The 18463-nt window shown below is 33.5% G+C and overlaps 1 protein-coding gene across 1 annotated transcript; it reads right to left on the bottom strand.

Moving 5' to 3' along the window:
• Positions 1 to 297: 297 nt before the first annotated feature.
• LOC109086150 (ATP-binding cassette sub-family B member 6-like) lies at positions 298 to 13587 on the bottom strand. The gene is made up of 20 exons (XM_042742547.1): positions 13394 to 13587; positions 11728 to 12292; positions 9895 to 10032; positions 9614 to 9803; positions 8427 to 8519; positions 8132 to 8324; positions 7793 to 7914; positions 6652 to 6761; positions 6436 to 6501; positions 5963 to 6088; positions 5283 to 5359; positions 5121 to 5184; positions 4958 to 5043; positions 4780 to 4837; positions 4386 to 4490; positions 4059 to 4233; positions 2721 to 2833; positions 2018 to 2112; positions 1823 to 1891; positions 298 to 1730 (listed from the first exon to the last, which is right to left on the bottom strand). Exons 2-20 carry the CDS (start codon positions 12241 to 12243, stop codon positions 1571 to 1573), a joined length of 2556 nt encoding a protein of 851 aa, XP_042598481.1. The 5' UTR covers positions 12244 to 12292; positions 13394 to 13587; the 3' UTR covers positions 298 to 1570.
• Positions 13588 to 18463: the final 4876 nt, after the last annotated feature.

The raw sequence follows: 18463 nt of genomic DNA on the forward strand, positions 1-18463 counted from the left end.
GTGCCTTCTCAGTAAATAGTGTAGTCTTTTGAATTAATTTTAAACTGTTTTAATGATTAAGTGTGGCAAACCGTTGATTATCCCTTAATTAATTACCAATAAAATTGCCTAAAGGCTCTGTATTTATGAATAAATGTTTAAAAAGTCAATTGAGCACACACACTGGTAGGTGCCCTCTGTTCATTACTTATGATGAAGTAGTAGTTTTATTATTATATATATATTTTTTTTTTTTATTATATATATACACACACACACACACACACACACACACACACACACACACACAAACAATTGTACAATAATGCTTATATTTTATTTATTATTATAATAGTTTTACTACACAATTCTTTACAGATATAAGTACAGACTAATCACAAAATGCTGCCCTCGAGTCTATATGATCAGCACTGATGATTTATAATAAAATATAATAGCAATATAACAATAGTAATAAACAAAATATTGTTATTATTATTGTACATATTTTTATTTCTAAACAAAATTTATGCTAAAGGCAATATGTATAGTATTTTAATGTACACACAATATTTTATGCACAGAATAATGTGATCAACAATCAGAAAGATCATATTATTATAAACATAAGCCCTTTTTGTCTTTACAGTACAGTAAAATACATACAAAAAAATCTGACTTTATCCATTTACCACTGAGCTATTTTATCCAAGGCAAATTCTGTCAGTCACAAATTCTTTGAATAATCAATACAAATGTCCTAAAACGCTTTTTTTGTCAAGCCATTTACATATGAGTGAAAAAAACACACATCCCAATGGCTCATTTCAACCTTGTCCCCTGAGTTTAGTGTCAGTCCTATAAAATGAGGAAGCTTTGTCCCTTTAGTTGAACTGAAGTTGTACAGTACAGAAATCTATTGCATCTACACAATAACTAACACTCCACATATACAGCATAAGAAAATGATCTTAAAACACACACATGATCATAAACAAAGTAAAAAAGTCAGGCAAATGTGCACATAATATGTCAGAAATTAATATTAAAAAGAAGATTTTTTTCCCCTCTGCATATAACTTAATCCTAAATGTAAACACCAGAAATATAATTATTTACTTTCAAACTAAATTCAATTACAATCTGTTCCGGTGTAGATCATATTTACAATTACAAGCAGTTTTCAAATGTTCTCTATTACAAACAACAGCAAATCAGAAGCATCAGATTACCAATGCAACCGGAGAAATCCACTTAAGTGGCAGGTTAAAATAAAATAAACCCATTGTACATTCAGCATAATAAAGTTATACTAGTGAAAGGAGCCATCACTGTCAGAGTATATAATGCACAGTAACAGCTTATTACCCTCTCATTTATGGCCATATTAATTAGTGATATAAATGCACTTTAAGGGAAAAGAGTGGGAAGTAATTGCAAAGAAATATCAAATTGGACTTAAATAAATAAATAAATCCTTAGGCAATATGTACCACTTTTAAGAACTTGCAAAAACATAATATGATATTGAATAATTATCATCTAACATGTCAAAACAGCATTGGACGAGCTTAAAATACACACAAAGTGTCTAATGTCCCTTGTGTCCTGCAGTGGATGTTTGTGGCTGTAGTTTCTCAGATTTCCTGTCTTTCGTCTCCGTGTCAGAAGCCGAGTCTGAATCCTGCGCCTGCTGCTGTTTCAGCCACATGTCAGAGTACAGGCCTCCCTTCTCCAATAGCTCCTCATGCCTACCACAAACAATAATACTGGACTTCAAACCGCATAGTTCATGTATTAACCCATCTGAGTTTCCGTTCAGTGTACCAGTAAACAAACTCACCTTCCTCTCTCCACAATCTGTCCATCACGAAGTACAAGGATCACATCAGCTCCAATGACAGTCGACAATCTGTAATATGCAGGTCAACGATCGTGTTATACAATAAGAAATTCTGTATTCTAGTTTCATGATTTGTTTTATCACTATAATAACCAATGGAAGATGATTTGAGTGAAAATTTAATGATGTGCTTACCTGTGTGCCACCACAATGGTGGTTCTGTTGGTGCAGACTTTAGCCAGTGAGGCCTGAATATTTCGCTCAGTCTGTGTGTCTAGAGCAGATGTAGCCTATGGATAGAGGATGAGTAAATTAGTCAATGAAGAAAGAAGTACTCAATCAGGAATCACAACAAGACAATCGGTTACTTGTTTTGTATTTCTGTCCAGTATTGCTGAGAAGCTACGCTCACTGAAATTTCATTAGCCCCAAATCCTAACCGAATATTAAATTTCAAGAATGTCCTGACAGACTCTGATTTTACTGCATTGCACTACTGTTCAAAGGTTTGGAGTCTGAAAGAAGTTTTGCTAATCAAATCTGCCTTTAATTTAAGAAAAATAAAGTGAAAACAATAATTTGTGAAAATATTATTACAACTGAATATAACTTTTATAAAACATTTTTTCAAAGTTCAAAAGAACAGCATTCATGTTTTTTCAGCATTTATCTTTTGTAACATTATGAATGTGTTTACTGTAACTTAATGCATCATTGCTCAATAAAAATATTAATTTCTTAAAAATCTTTCAACAGTAGTGTAATTCCACTGCATTACCAAAACTTGGTAAAGCAATTCGACAACTTCTAAACAAGAAATCATAAAAACACCTGGCAAAACAGGGATAATTCCTTCATTGTGTACGCATTCTCCCATGATGCACTGGTGATGTTTTACCTCATCAAGGAGGATAATTTGTGGCGCTTTGAGGATGGTGCGAGCGATGGCGACTCTCTGCTTCTCTCCTCCGCTCAACTTTAGCCCCCTCTCACCCACCTGAGTGTCATAGTCTGCAAATAAATATCAATTATGAATATCAGCTATAATCTAAATATTATACAGTCTCAAAATGGATGGCATACTTGTGTTATTTTAGTACCATTTTAGTTTTTATCAATATTCATTTTAATTTTAGTTCAAGTTTTAGTAAATGTGTCTAGAGTATATAGTTTTTATTCATTTTATTTTATTACTTATTTTAGTACATTAAGTTAAACCGAATGAAAATGAGAAATGTTGCCTTAGCAAAGAGAAAACAATGTTTATTTTATTTCAAGTATGTTTTTTATTTCAATTAATGTTTTTTTTATGTTTTTAATTTTAGTTATAATTAGGGTTAGGCCGATAGATGATGTCATCGTCCAGACATCATGTTGTTGAGCCGGCTCGAGAGCAGACGCGAGGTGAATGTTGAGACAGAGCGAGTCAAGTAGGTGACACTGCACATGTGTCAAGCTCGTCCGTCCGTGCTTCTGCAATTGAGTATGCCATGATGTCATCGTCCACTGGGATGTTTCACTGTAGACATCGTCTGATGCCAATTTAGTAGACATCGCCCAATGCTATTTATAATAACTCTGTGGCATACAAAAACTAAGGCCCCGTTTACACTAGTGCGTTTTCGTTTTAAAACGCATAATTTTTGCTATGGTTATGCCTATCGTTTACACTACTCCGGCGTTTTCGACCCTCGAAAACTGAGACTTTTGAAAACGCTGCAGAACCCATTTTAGTTTGAAAACTCCAGGGTTGCGTTTCAGTGTAAACAGACCAAAACGGAGACTTTTGAAAACTATGGCTTGGTTGCCCACATTTGCTCTGCATATCCTTGAAGACCGTGTAAACAATAACATCATTGTTGTACCCATAGATGTATAGGTAGATTCCCCATTTGATCGCTCCAAGCACGTAGATGCGTCCGCGATCTAAATAATAGGGAATCTACCCATTTATATCTATGGCTGTACCTTCATGAATGATCACGTGACATGTGTTTTAGGATCGTTTCTAAAACGCAGCGGAAACGCCAGTGTAGACGAGGATCGTTTTCATTCTAAAATGCCGTTTTAAAACGAAAATGCACTAGTGTAAACGGGCCTAAATGAAATGCTCTGTCCATTGCAATGATCTAAAATAATCTTTTTATATGACATTTTATATGAATTTTCCACTGTTTAATTATGCTTTCAATGCCGAAAAGTGGTGTATTTTTGTGTGCAATGAAATGGTTCTCACTATCTGGGAAGGTTATGATTTTGTCATGGATGTCAGCGGCAATCGCAGCCTCCTCCACCTCCTGGTCAGTAGCAGTAACTCGACCGTAGCGGATGTTGTCTCGAATGTTGTCATTAAACAGGACGGTATCCTGAGGGACGACGCCAATGTGAGCACGCAGAGAGGACTGCTTCACCTGAGATGCAACCAGAAGAATGAATTAAGAGCTTACCATATTTAGTGCAAAACAACTGTGAAACAGAAAATACAGGAATTCAAATCGTTGAGACAGGATTTTAAAGGGAATGTTTGGGAGCCCTTCTGTGTTTGTTTCAATGACAGCTTCACCTTTGAGATGTCTTGGCCGTCTATCTTTATACATCCTCCCTGAACGTCATAAAAACGGAAAATCAGACGAATGATGGTGCTCTTTCCTGATCCAGACTGTCCAACCTGAAATAAACCAAAACAAGCCTAAAGTGGTTACACATACACAAGCAGACAAAAGTTTGGAATAATTAGTATTTCTTCATTATATTATGCTGGTTTGGTGCTCAATTATTAATAATGGTTCTTATTATTATCAATGTTTGCTGCTGAACATTCTTGTGGAAACTGCAATATTTTCTCATAGTTTGCACAAAAATATTAAGCTGCACAACTGTTTTCAACACTGATAATAAGAAATGTTCCTTGAGCAGCTGAGAATAGATAAGAATAGAACAGAATAGAATAGACTTACAAGTGCAACTGTTTGACCGGGAAGTACGGTAAAAGAGACATCTTTTAGAATCTCCTTGCTGCAAAAATATCCACATCATATGAAATAAAAGCTGAATGAATATTGCTCATTTGTGACCCAAATTTTTCTAATAATAATAAAATGAACAACAGAAATGAATATGACTGAAGCTGCTGACCCTTGCGTGTAGCTGAAGAAGACATTCTCAAACTCTACTTTTCCCTGTGTGTAGTTGAGGTTTCCTGCGTTGACATCATCCTTCACCTAAATCAAGTCATCATGTCATTAATTATACAAAAGTGTCTATCAAATACATTTCAATGAAAAATTCATCCACTCACCTCTTCTTCCTCAGTGAAGAGCGTGAACATGCTTTCCATATCAATGAACGAGTTCTGGATCATTCTTTTACAGGAAAAATACATGTTTACTGTTTGTTCTTTTAAAAAAATATATGTGTATACAATGACGATAAACTATTAGCCAAGACAAAAGCTTCATACCTGTAATATGTTCCAAACCAATTGAGAGGCGTGTACAGCTGGATGATGTATGTCCCAAACAGCACATAATCTCCTACCTGGAAGACCACGAGGAGTTAAATGTAGTCACATGACAATTTTAAATATTATATATATATTTTTTTAGAGGAGTTAAATATATATATATATATATATATATATATCATCCTTGACTTTGTTCAGTGGAAAAATCTCTGTTCACTGCTCATTGAAATATTTTTAAGGTTTTTATTTTATTACATTTTATTTGAAAAAGAAATATATATAATTAAATTCTGTATTGGTTTGTTTGTTTTGTTATTTAACACCTTGTCACTTTGTTACATTGTCACAATTTATCTCACTGCCAGAATAAACATTTTCTCAAGCCATTAAAACCACCACAATCAAATAAAATATGCTTTAGGTAAAGTAAACTCTGACAGTGAACTATTTTTTATATAAAGTATTATATGATTGTTATGTAGTGGAAATGTTATATTTACAATATTAAAACTTTATGGTTTAGAACCTCCGAAATGAAGTTATGTAGTGCATTAGCCAAGCTGTAGGCTGTTTATGAAGCAACATTCACATTTTTCTGCTATAAACCATAGCTTATTTGGTGGCTTCAGAATGAACTGCAAATGGTCTGATATCCGAGGGGTCCTGACTGTTCGTACCTGAAACTTTCCCTCTGTCACAAAGTATGCACAGAGCAGAGATCCGGTCAAAAGACCCAAACCGATGATGAGGTTCTGCGTTTGATTTAAGAACGCCAGAGAGGCGTTGGTCTTCCACTCCGATACCTAAGCAAAAGAAAAAGTGGCATTTATTTATATTACAATGAGCTCTTCCAACATTAAATTAATTTCAAATCAATTACCTATAAAATAAACATTAAATTAATTTCAAATCAAGGAAAAATAGTAGGCTAAATCGTGCACACGATTTACTAATAGTAATACTAATTACTAATAGTAAATTGAGGGAATGAAATAGTAATCATGTGCACGTTTTAGTACATTGAGGGAACGAATTAGTAAATCATGCGCACAATTATTAATATTTTTTTCTTGCATGTCATGTGCGGGGCTCTGTAGAATACAGATGAAATATAACAAATGTTGTGTGGATCGTTTTAAAAAAATGTTACCTGATATTTCATGATAGCATCCTCAAAGCGTCTTACTTCATAAAACTCTGCATTGTAATATTTCACCTGTTGATAATATCATAATTCAATCACAGCATATGCAATGCTTTATTATGTGCATTATACTGCATTTCACAATACTGCATAATGCATATTTTTTATTACACGCATTCAGAAGCTTTAGTTAAACAAAGAGATAACAAAACAAAGCCATACTGTCTCAAAGTTCAATAAAGAGTCCACAGCTTTCGATTTGGCATTGTTATCTTGTGTGTTCATATCTCGTCTGTATTTCGTTCTCCATTCAGTGATTACAATAGTGAGAGCTGACAGAGACACAGATAACAACAATTAATCAATAAATCAAATACTATAATCTAAGTATTTCCATTCTTCTTTCATTAGTGACCTCTGAGACGAAAGAATCAAAAACAATCCTGCAGAGTCTAGGTATGTTCAGGACTACTGTACACACTATTTGTGCAGTATAATTTTCACATTTTGTGAGTTTGTGTGAGTTGTATTTTCTGAATTTTAATTTTTATTATTTTTATTAAAAAGTTAGAAAGATTGAAGAATTGAAGAATTAGGGATGATGAGTTATGATGACTAATATTTTGGTATTATTTATATACTAAAGTATTTTTTAATAATAGCTTGAATTAGCTTTTATATTATATATTAAGTTTTATATTTTCAGTTTTAATTGTATTTTTTTTTTTTAGTAAATTATGTGCTTTTGCCATTTAATTATTTTTCATATCAATTTTTGACATCTATTTAGCTTTATTTTTATTTCAGTTTTAGTTTAAGCAATTTTAGTACTTTAGTTGTGAAGGCAACATCAATTAAAAAGAAAATGAAATTAAGTTTTTAAAGTTTTGAATATAATATTCGCATTTTTGTTTGTTTTTTCAATTACCTGAAAATTATTTTGAATACTTTTAATTTAAGTTGGCAATAACAACACTGGCGTGACATAAATATACATGCTTAAGCATAAATGTTTGCATATACTGCATTCTGTTTCATATACTACACTTACAGAAGCCAGTATATTGTATGTTCTGCACAGTAGCATTCAAGCAGTATTCAATTTAGCCATTATCCTAACCTTCAGTTACACACCTGAACCAGTTAGACAAGGTATTCAGGTTTAACTTAAAATTTAAGTCTTCAATGTTTTGAACAAAATTTAAAATACAAGACCTTTGGTTATATAAATAAATAAATAATTACTTATTTACTAAAACCAATCCCACATGAAAAGAAACCAGAAAAGAAGCAACTACAGCATCTTCAGCAATGTGTGTGTTCATGTATTCACATTTAGAAATGACCATTGTTAAATACTTACTGAGGTAGAGGGCCATGCAAACGAAGACTATGAGGCCAAACCACGCATTAAAATTGGATATGAAATACACAATGGCGATGACAATGTCAGCAATAGTGGGGAAGATGCTGAACACGATGTAGCTGTTGGAAAAAAAAAGATAATACAAACTGAGATCACTTTTACTGCGAAAGCATACTATAAACTGAGATCACTTTTACTGCGAAAGCATACTATCGGCTCTTAAATTTTATATGTACAGTATTTATGTTAATGCATCTTAGGTTAGAAGGTCTCTAGTATCAAGATGCAGTATACAGAAAAGCTAATGTTCATTTTAAAAAAAAATTTAGCTCTCACCTCAGCAGGCTGTTGATAGATGAGGTTCCTCTGTCGATGCTTCTCAGGACGTCCCCTGTGCGGCGACCCAGGTGCCAGCGCAGAGACAAAGAGTGCAGATGAGCGAAGAGACGCACCTGGACCACGAGGTTAGTGTACTGCTGCACACGAATCCACAAGAACGAGCGCATGTTACTCACAAACCCAGACGCACCTGCAGATGGAAACAAATGAAGATCAGATTGTGGTCAGATTCTAAAGGATATTCCATGTCATGCTACCGAGATATCATTAAATTAGGAGATGTTCCCCTCACCAGCTCCACCTCCCTGCAGGAACTTCAGGAGCCCGTAAACACACACTGTAGTTGCCAGAGTCTTCCAAGAGCTCCCATCTGTCAGCTGGTTCACTGTGACAGGACAAGATCAATGTGTTAGCATGTAAAAGAGATTAATAATCAATTTGAAAAAGTCTCCAAATCTGCAAAAGGGTAACCAAATGTAACAAATCATGTAAAAACTTTTATTTGGAAAATTAAACATTTGATCAAACTTTGATAATTGCCTTAATCTTAAAAAAAAAACAAGAAGATAGTGATCAAACTACTTTTCATAAGTACACATGTCAAGTTCCCGAATCTATGTATCAGCATATGAGAATGTATTGTGCGTGTTATTTTTTGACAGACACTGATGTTGTGATATAATCGATGAATAATGTGGATTTAAAAACAGATGGATTTCAAGGTAACAATTTTTTTTTAAGCTGCAAGTATTCAGTGAAGTGACTGATGTCCATGAGTGTGTTATGTCGATGCTTTTAGTACTAATATTCCAACTGCCAGCCAGCCAACGTTTTTGACAGACGCGTCATTTTGTGTGTGTGTGTGTAGTTCATTAAATCAAGTCTTTTTTTCCCTGTCCAATTTTGATGTACAAAGTTGTTTTTATTGGCTCCTTATTAAAACCCATGAAAACGCAGATCTTGTTGTAAATTATGAAAAATCACTTTTTAAAATGGTTGTTTCATTATTACACCTGTTCGAAACTCAGAAGCAAATACCAGGAGACTCTTGGGTGTCATCAGCAGGACTCTAATTGAGAATGTACTGTGTGGTGCTGCAGTTATTAAAAGTCTAGCTAAGGCAGTGAAACATTATAGTTTATATACATTTAGGAGGCAGTACTTAGAAATGGAGACAAAGCAACTGGCATATATATATGATTCTTTCCTTTTTTTTACATATACATACATTAAAGTGTAAATAAAAATCTATATTCATCTACCTGCTACAGCTGTAATGGATATTTTCATTGTATATTTAAAAAAAAATCTACATTCGTTGCAAAGTGTGCATTGGTACAGTATGGAATCTACAGCCAATGCATGGAAATAGGGCTAAGGATCTCATTTGAGATAAGACAACTGCACCGAAAGTGCAATTATTTTCCTTCCATTGCATAAATAAATTAATCTTAACTGAACAAGACTCTTATTCTGTACCTATGTTCTTGTAGTAGATGGGTACAAACACATTGATGACACGCTCCACTACCAGCATCCCGAGACAAAGCAGAACTAGCAGCTGGAGCAGAGCATTGCCTGTAGGCCACATGTACGGCACCAACAGACGCACCTTCTTCCCAAAATCTTTCCAAGTAGACTGATTCTCATCAGAATTACCCAAGAGTGGCTAAAAAGATGCAAGACATGTATTAATGAGATTATTAATTAAGAGTATAAGATGTATTCATGCAGATTTGAGAGTGAATCTAATCTCTTACTACACTGTGCTCCACATCTCGCTCGTCTTCATTGACCAGAAGCATGTACGGTCGGCGTGGCAAGCCTGGAGCTTTGAGGCCTAACAGGAACAACAATCCTGAGGTGAAGTATCGAACTAGCCAGAAAGCAAACTCCATCTGCAGACATATAGTCACAATGAACATTATGTATACAGTGATTATACTATTGTTGGTATCTTCTAGAATCATACATCTCTGTGATAATATCTAAACAGTAAAGAATGACATCACTATAATGTGTCTCACATTTTGAGACTTAAGCTTCTGTGGTTTCTTTGGCTTTAATAAAATATTACTTTGTGGCATGGATTTGATTGGAATTTATCCAGTGAATTTATCTTCTGTACTTAGTAACTTACCAAAAAAAAAAAAAAAAGTTGTGTTTAAAACAAATTTAGAACAAAACGGTTTACAAAAGAATCAAACACATTTTTAAATATAAAATGTATTAGCCTAATTTAAATAAAAATATAAAATGGTAGTTACGTTTAAGATTTATGTTAATTTTAGATTAATTTTTACATCTACTTACATTTGTAATCATATTATTTATATTACATTTAATTACAGTCACATGTAACTTTTAAATGTATTTAATGTTTAATAATTAATACTTATTGCTGATTTATTAAAGTTTTAACAATATTTATTTTTTTATTAATTTTTATTGCTGATTTATTATATATATATATATATATATATATATATATAAAACTAATGAAAACATTCCACGGACTCATTTCAGGACAATAGCAATAATAAATAACTATATATATATATATATATATATATATATATATATATATATATATATATATATATATATATATATATATATAAATAAAACATATATATATATATATATATATTACTATATATATCCTATTGTAATTATCCTGAGATAATTACATTAGTAAATACAATAATAATAATCAGAAGTTGTATACATCTAATACAAATAACACAAAATATCAGACAAACTATTATACAAATTAACTGTACAGAATTTTTTTTTAAATAAATATGTAAATAAAAAAGGGCTCAAATTTTAATTTAATTTAATTATACATGTATATTTGCCAAGCTTTTTAAATTATTTGAAAACCAGACTATTTTAGGAAAATCTGGCAAATTTGTTGCCATTTTTAAAACATGTGTTTAACTTCTGCATTCAACATTCAATGTTTATAGCAAGAGTGAGTAGAGTAAAACTGCCATGTCATGAAGTGTCGCAAAAACTGTTATCTGATTGGTCAATCTTAAACAGTCGGGGTGTGGCTAATGCGGGCAGGAAGGAATGCAGCTAGAAGTGACCATGACTCAACAATATTTACACATGTCACTGCCTGCTATTTAAATACACATAATGACTCAACAATATTGTTGATGACCATCAAGACAGAACTGAAAGAATTGCATTGTCATTTGTTGGATCTTCTATTTATCATAAATTTCTCACTGTTGCATTAATGCTGATTCATGCTGTGTGAGCAGCATTCCCACATGTCACCACTTTGTAATATTTCCACTTCAGACAGAACAATGGCATCAGTATCAAAGGTTATGGTACAGAAAGAAATACATGATAATACAATATAAAATAGGCATATGTAAAAAACCTATGTACTACAATCTGCATAACTTGACAAAACTCAACATGAAGGAAGTTTAGGAGAAATAAGCCATTACTTTCCAACTGGTGGACTATAAACAGGGGAAAAAAAGAAAAAAAATCCCATGTACTTAGATTATTGCAACCAACCATCATTATTAACATAAACAGTCTCCCTAACCAATCACACACACACGTACCTGTTGATCAGACTTTTCCAGAGTCCACCACCACTGAGGGCTCATCCAAGACACAAACGCCAGGTTTTCAGCCGCAAATGCTACGGCCCAGTACAGCAACAGTACCGTACTGTGTCCTCTGGTTCTGTCCCGCACCAGAACCCTCCTCCTCTCCAGATGCAGCAGGGCCATGGCCCAAATCCAGCCCAGCATGGAGAGACAGCCAGACAGAACCACGTATCCCGGTAGCTCTCCGCTCCGAATGATTCGAAACACCATCCAGCCCAGAGCCTGCAGGACGAGCAGCACCGACAGGCCCACTTGGAGCCGGTAAAGTCGAGAGCGAGGGATGAACTTGGGCTCCATGTCTGTGCCATAGCGTCTGTAGCATATACACAGAAAAGTGCCGAAGAGGAAGGAGAGGGTGAGGAGGACGGATGGCACCAGGGTGAAGTAGAAGCAGAGAGTCAGACCACCCTCCACCCAGACATGCTGCATGGAGACTCCCGCTTCACAGTAACTCTTTATCTCCACCATGATGATGATGATGATGATGGTGGTGGTGGTGGACCCACAAAAAGAATATCTGGAAAAAACAAAATGGTGTTAAGTGTTGTATTTTCATGTGGCATGTGCAAAGAAATAAGTATTACCATGGTACATGCCCCAAAATGGTACTACTGGTGTAAATTTACACAGTACTGTGGCTGTAACATACCATGGTCCTACCTGTGTTATTATACATAAACTAAACTAAAATGAAAACTGAAATCATTTAAAAAAAATCATTACTCCAAATAAAATGGTAAAACTAAGCAAAACATTTCTCATTTTTATTTTGTTTGATGTAGTAAAATAGCTAAAACTTAATAAAAATTGATAAAAAAAATACATATTTTTAACAATACTAATATAAATGGCAAAAATACACAATGAAATTACTAAAACTTTAACTAAAATGAGAATGAAAATGGAAAATCTAATAAAAAATATCTAAATATAACAAAACTATAGGCCTAACAGATAATAAAATAACACTGCATAGTACAGTGACACTACTACTATGGTGCAAAACGATTAACATATTCACATACCCCGGTATTTACATGCAACCCAAGGTACTTCAAATAATACCAGGGTATTACCATGGCACAAGAACAAAAACATCAACAACAATAAACCCTGAAACCTTTTAAAATTTACATATTATTTATTAAACTGAACATATATATATATATATATATATATATATATATATATATATATATATATATATATATATATATATATATATATATATTATTTTTTTTTTTTTTTATTGTTGATGATATTCTTGAGTCAGTCACTATATTAACAGCAAAAGTTACTTTCAAAGTTATTGTATGTTTTCATTTTAGTTGACGATGATACCGCCTCATATATAATATAATATTAATATAAATTATATTAATATTAATCGAAATATGACCTACAGAAGGCATGTGACCAACTTACTAAAACGCTACCATGGTAAAATATATTGTATGCATAACACGGTGGTTACTGCCACGCTATTATCCCATGTCCAAAAAAAGAGAGTTCTTCTTTGTGAGAGTAATTTATTATTACCATGTATATCATACCATAGTATTAGCACCTGATACAACGCTAATAAAAAAAACTTAGGCAAGTAAGATAATGAACTAACCTTTTTCAAATGTCACTGAGATCCTTCTTCTCTCTTTCGAGTGCGTCCTTAAATAGCTAAATTATCCCCTCAGATGAACGTTACTGCTGCTAAAACATTTAAACGTCTGTGTTGTCTATGCGTGTCTGTCATAAACTCACCTCGTTCACTTTCATCATGACATAACACCGGGACAGACAGACGTCACACTTCTCATGGTCCTAGTGCACAGTAAACATCCTACGCTAATGTAACGTCAACCGCTGGCATGGGTAGTGTTACTTTTCTCAGCGCTAATAAGAATGGTCCAATAACACGTTGTTGTGATTACTCGATGAGCGTTTAAAAACAAAGCAGGTTAATCATTGCGGTTATGGCAAGCCATTTAATATATAAACCTGTTTCTGATGCAGAAAAGCTTCATGCATTCTTGACCTCTACTGGACTGTTGTAATGCACTGCTAGGTTGTTGTCCTGCATCTTCAATAAACAAGCTACAGGTAGTCCAAAATGCAGTGGTTAGAGTCCTTACCAGGTCAAGAAAATATGATCACATTACCCCAATTTTACAGTCTCTGCACTGGCTACCTGTTAAGTTTTGTATCATTTACAAAATATTATTATACCTAGGCCCTTGGTTTAGCTGCGTAACTAGTCTTCTACCACACTACAATCCATCACACTCCCTAAGGTCGCAAAACTCTGGACTTTTGGTAGTAGCCTACCTATGATAGCAAAGTCCACTAAAGGAGGTACAGCTTTTTCACATTTGGCTCCCAAACTCTGGAATAGGCTTCCTGATAATGTTCAGGGTTCAGACACACTTCCTCTGTTTAAATCTAGATTAAAAACACACTTATTTGGCCAAGCATTCAAATAATGCATCTCATAATCTTCTACTGCAGTTATATCTGATCAAATGCGCATTATTATTCCTTAGCTTGGGTTGAACAAATCATTTTTCCTTGGTTGGAACAGCAGCTACGCTAATTATGTCTCTGTTTATTTCTCTGTTTCTGGCGCAGGATTGACATCCCGTGGTAACTAGGATTTACACAAGCTCCAGTCTGGATCCAGAACACCTGAGAAGAGATGATGCCAACCCCTCAGAGGATCTCAGATGATGCCAACCCTGAAACAACATACAGAACTACCACATTTTGCTACAAGTTTGATTGCAACATATAATCATTGCTGTTAATAATGTTCATCATCTGTTTGATTACGTCATTAACTGAATTTTACCATACATTTCTGCCATATGTACATCAACTTGACATAGTCACGACTGACAAGCTACTACTAAATATATTGTAGAAACGTAATTTGCTGTAAAGCTGCTTTGCAATGATTTTTATTGTGAAAAGCGCTATACCAATGAACTCCAATTTAACTGAATTGAAAAAAACTAGTAATTTTATATGTATCCAACAAATGGGAAGTAGTGGCCTAGTGGATAAAGAGTTTAACTCCTAACCCTAAGGTTGTGGGTTTGAGTCTCGGGCCGGCAATACTATGACTGAGGTGCTCATGAGCAAGGCACTGAACCCCCAGCTGCTCCCCAGGCGCCGCAGCATAAATAGCTGCCCACTGCTCCAGGTGTGTGTTCATGGTGTGTGTGTGTTCACTGCTGTGTGTGTGCACTTTGGATGGGTTAAATGCAGAGCATGAATTCTGAGTATGGGACATACTTGGCTGTATGTCACGTCACTTTCTTTCTTCTTTTCTAGGTTTTAGTACCTTTTAAAAAGATACTTGTACTTATTCATTAGTTGTTATTTATTAGATAGGCTACTCATAGTCATTCATTAGAAACACACTATACTTATTCATTAGATAGGCCTACTGTACTTATTATACTAATACTTATTTAATTAATGACTTATAACTATTCTGTTGTTACTATAAACACATTTCCAATTTTTGCCATCCACATCTATGGGAATAGATATCAGCTTTGACTATTATGGTTCACTTGTTCCATTTTTATTTTTATTTATTTATTTTTGAAACAACTAGCCTACATGTTATTAGATACTAGTACTTAATTCTTATATAATAGTATTTATTTATTAGATTGTACTTAATAAATAGACACTAATAAATACTATTACAATTACTATTATTACTAGTATGGATGCATTTAATAACAGGACAGGAGAGTAGGAAAACATAATAGAATTAGTTTGGAAGGATTCAGTTCAGACACAGTTTTGTCACGAGAGTGTAATAATTTGTATTTGAGATTTGATACTTATGATTTTAAACAAGAAATTGAGGGTTTGAAAAATTAATAATTTTAGATTTTCTTGCGCAGAGAACTCAGAGAGTTAAAGTTAATGACTGTTTTCCGAATGGCTAGTGTCATGGGTCACCTCAAGGATGTGTCCTCTCTCCTTTATTATTTATTCTGAACACAAATGATTGTAGGAGTAGTTTTAGAAATAGGCATATTATAAAATTTCCTGATGATTCTGTAATTGTTTGCCTATTGAGTGAGGAGGACTGCGCATTGTCCTGTGGTTGATGATTTTATTGTCTGGTGTCAAAAGGCTTTTCTAAAACTTAATGTTTTTAAGACTAAGGAGATGACTATTGATTTTAGCAGTGTAAGCAAACAAGTATGAATGGAGTCGATATTGAGAGTGTTAAACAGTACAAGTATTTGGGTACTTACAGTCTTAGATAATAAATTGGTCTTTTCTCCTAATACAGAGATTTTGTGTGAGAGGCAGGCAGTAAAGATTGTATTGTTTGCGAAAATGAGGGTCATTTATTGTGGATAAAACATTGATGTGTATGTTCTAGAGATCTTATATTGAGTTGCTGTTGTGCTGGTTTTATTCTTTAAAGGTCACATATTATACACCTTTCTGGAGTTTTATTTTAGGTTTTGATGTCCTTAAGAATATATATTTGCAGTATAAGTCCCAAAAACCATCTAAATATATTTTTACAGGTCCTTTCAGGAGCTCTGTAAGACATTTGAATGTGACTCAATGGAAGATTCTGCAGATGTGCCAAGGGCCTCCTGGAAGAAATAAACTCACTTACATTACGCAGGCGTTAATTGTGCATACATGGTTTTTTATTTTTAATAATAATTATTTATATTATAAATATTTTGTTTAATAATCATAATAATAATAATAATAGTTATTATTATTATAAACAGCAACATTTATTGTATAAAACCCAAACAGTTGCTAGTAGCCATTTTTTCCATACCATGAAAGTCAGTGGTTACTAACATCTGTTTGGTTACCAACATTCTTCAGAAAATCTTGTTTGTGTTGAACAGAAGAAAGAAATTATACAGATTTGAAACAACTTGGCGGGTGAGTAAATTATTTAAATATGCTCCCTCTTTTTGCTGCAAACTGGAGTTTCACCAGCAGAGAGCAGTATTATACAGACTATGTTTGTCATGCACGTATGTGCAGATACACTGCCTGCACTTCCCACTTCTATCTAATATTTTCAGAAGTATGTGCAACAGTATAAATAAAATGCATTTGCATTTAGCTATCTTATAAAATAATGAGTAAACAAGACAATTGCTGATATTACTTGAGGTCCATTCATCACAATGGAAATGGAAGGTCAAGTTGTTGCATTGCACAGGATTATGTGTAGTGTGCTCTGTTGTAAGCCATCCAGATATTCCAAGTATACAGAACAGTTACATATTGTGCAAAATATACTGTAGGATACTGCATCAATAGTAAGTGTAGTATATAGCAGTGTGGTTTTGCAAACACAGGGCCTTTCTTTGTTTAGCATTGTGCTGAGGGTAAGGTATTTTTTTTTACTTACTCCATGCTTCTGCACAGTTAACACATGAAGAAGAAAAAACACTGCAAGTCTATGTATTTAATTTCTTTTTGTCGTTATGTATGTGTAGTATTTGTGTTTTTCTGGTTTGTATTTGAAAGGTTGATATTTTGCATGATTATTTGAATTACACAGGTTCATATTTGAAAAAAGCTCATTTGCATCCTTATATCCACTACAGAAATTAAGACCAAGATATGTGGACTTGTGAAACTGGGGCAATTATTGTGGATTTGTCACAGAAAGAATCTTTTTTTTTTTTTTTTTTTTTTTTTCACAAGTTCCTTTTCTTGTTCAGGTTCATATTTGAAAAAAGCTCATTTGCATCCTTGTGTGCAATTACAGTGGAGTTGTTAAATTTATCATATGTTGTTTTGTTTTTTTTTTTTTTTCTGTTTCTTTTTTAGTATTGAAGTGTGTCTTTATTTTTTTTTACTTAACTTAAGTTTATTATATTTAAAATATTTTTGAGTATCTTATTTGTTATAAACATCTAACTTTTTTCCGTCATTCTGTGTACAGTTTCTATGTTGTTAAGCATTTGTTTGGCACAGTTATTTTCTAATAAAATAACATGTTGAAGCTATACATATATTCATACATGACTTAAGCGACACAATAATAATAATAATAATTATTATTATGAATTTATGCTGTTATATAAAGAGAACATTCAGAATTATAGGGTCAAATTTAAGATTCATATTCATAACCTGAATGGTTTAAAAGTCTTTTAAAAATCTGTCTTAATAGTCCTACAACTATTTTAATTTATATATACTATTTTATTCCATGACCACTCATAAGTCATCACTTCAGAATCCAGAATTAGCTGCTGAAATGATCTCTGTGTTCATTCATTTTACAAAGACAATTAGCTAATCATTTCCTGAATACACTGAAGTGAAGTCTGTGATCTGAAGACATATATGCATTATTAATAGAGGAGGTCCAGACTCAAGGCCATTACACAGACTAACAGGAACTTAATTGTTTCCTCAGTGTCTGGAACTTGGGCTGCAAAAGAAAGGTAATTAAATCTCCTCCTCCATTATGAACATTTCATTGATGACGGGGGTCTTCATAAAGGGGGTTAATTATGAGCTCTGACTCGCTTCAGGACAGGAGGCCTTTTGTCATCTTTATCTGGTTTGGTCTACCTTCCTCATTTAAATACTAGAGGAACATGGTCATTTACAGAGAGAGTACAATAAATGAAGTGCTTTATTTGAAAAGTAGTTAGGCTTCTTGTAAACA

The sequence above is a fragment of the Cyprinus carpio genome, chromosome A1, assembly GCF_018340385.1.
Source record: "Cyprinus carpio isolate SPL01 chromosome A1, ASM1834038v1, whole genome shotgun sequence".
NCBI classification, from domain to species: Eukaryota; Metazoa; Chordata; class Actinopteri; order Cypriniformes; family Cyprinidae; genus Cyprinus; species Cyprinus carpio.

Bases quoted from the DNA above. Each gene is read 5' to 3' on its own strand.
- LOC109086150 (XM_042742547.1), bottom strand. From the start codon at position 12,243: ATGGTGGAGATAAAGAGTTACTGTGAAGCGGGAGTCTCCATGCAGCAT. The intron at 10,033-11,727 runs GTACGTGTGTGT...ATATGTCTGCAG, and splicing joins TGGAAAAGTCTGATCAACAG to ATGGAGTTTGCTTTCTGGCT. The intron at 7,915-8,131 runs GTGAGAGCTAAA...TTTTTCCAACAG, and splicing joins TCTATCAACAGCCTGCTGAG to CTACATCGTGTTCAGCATCT.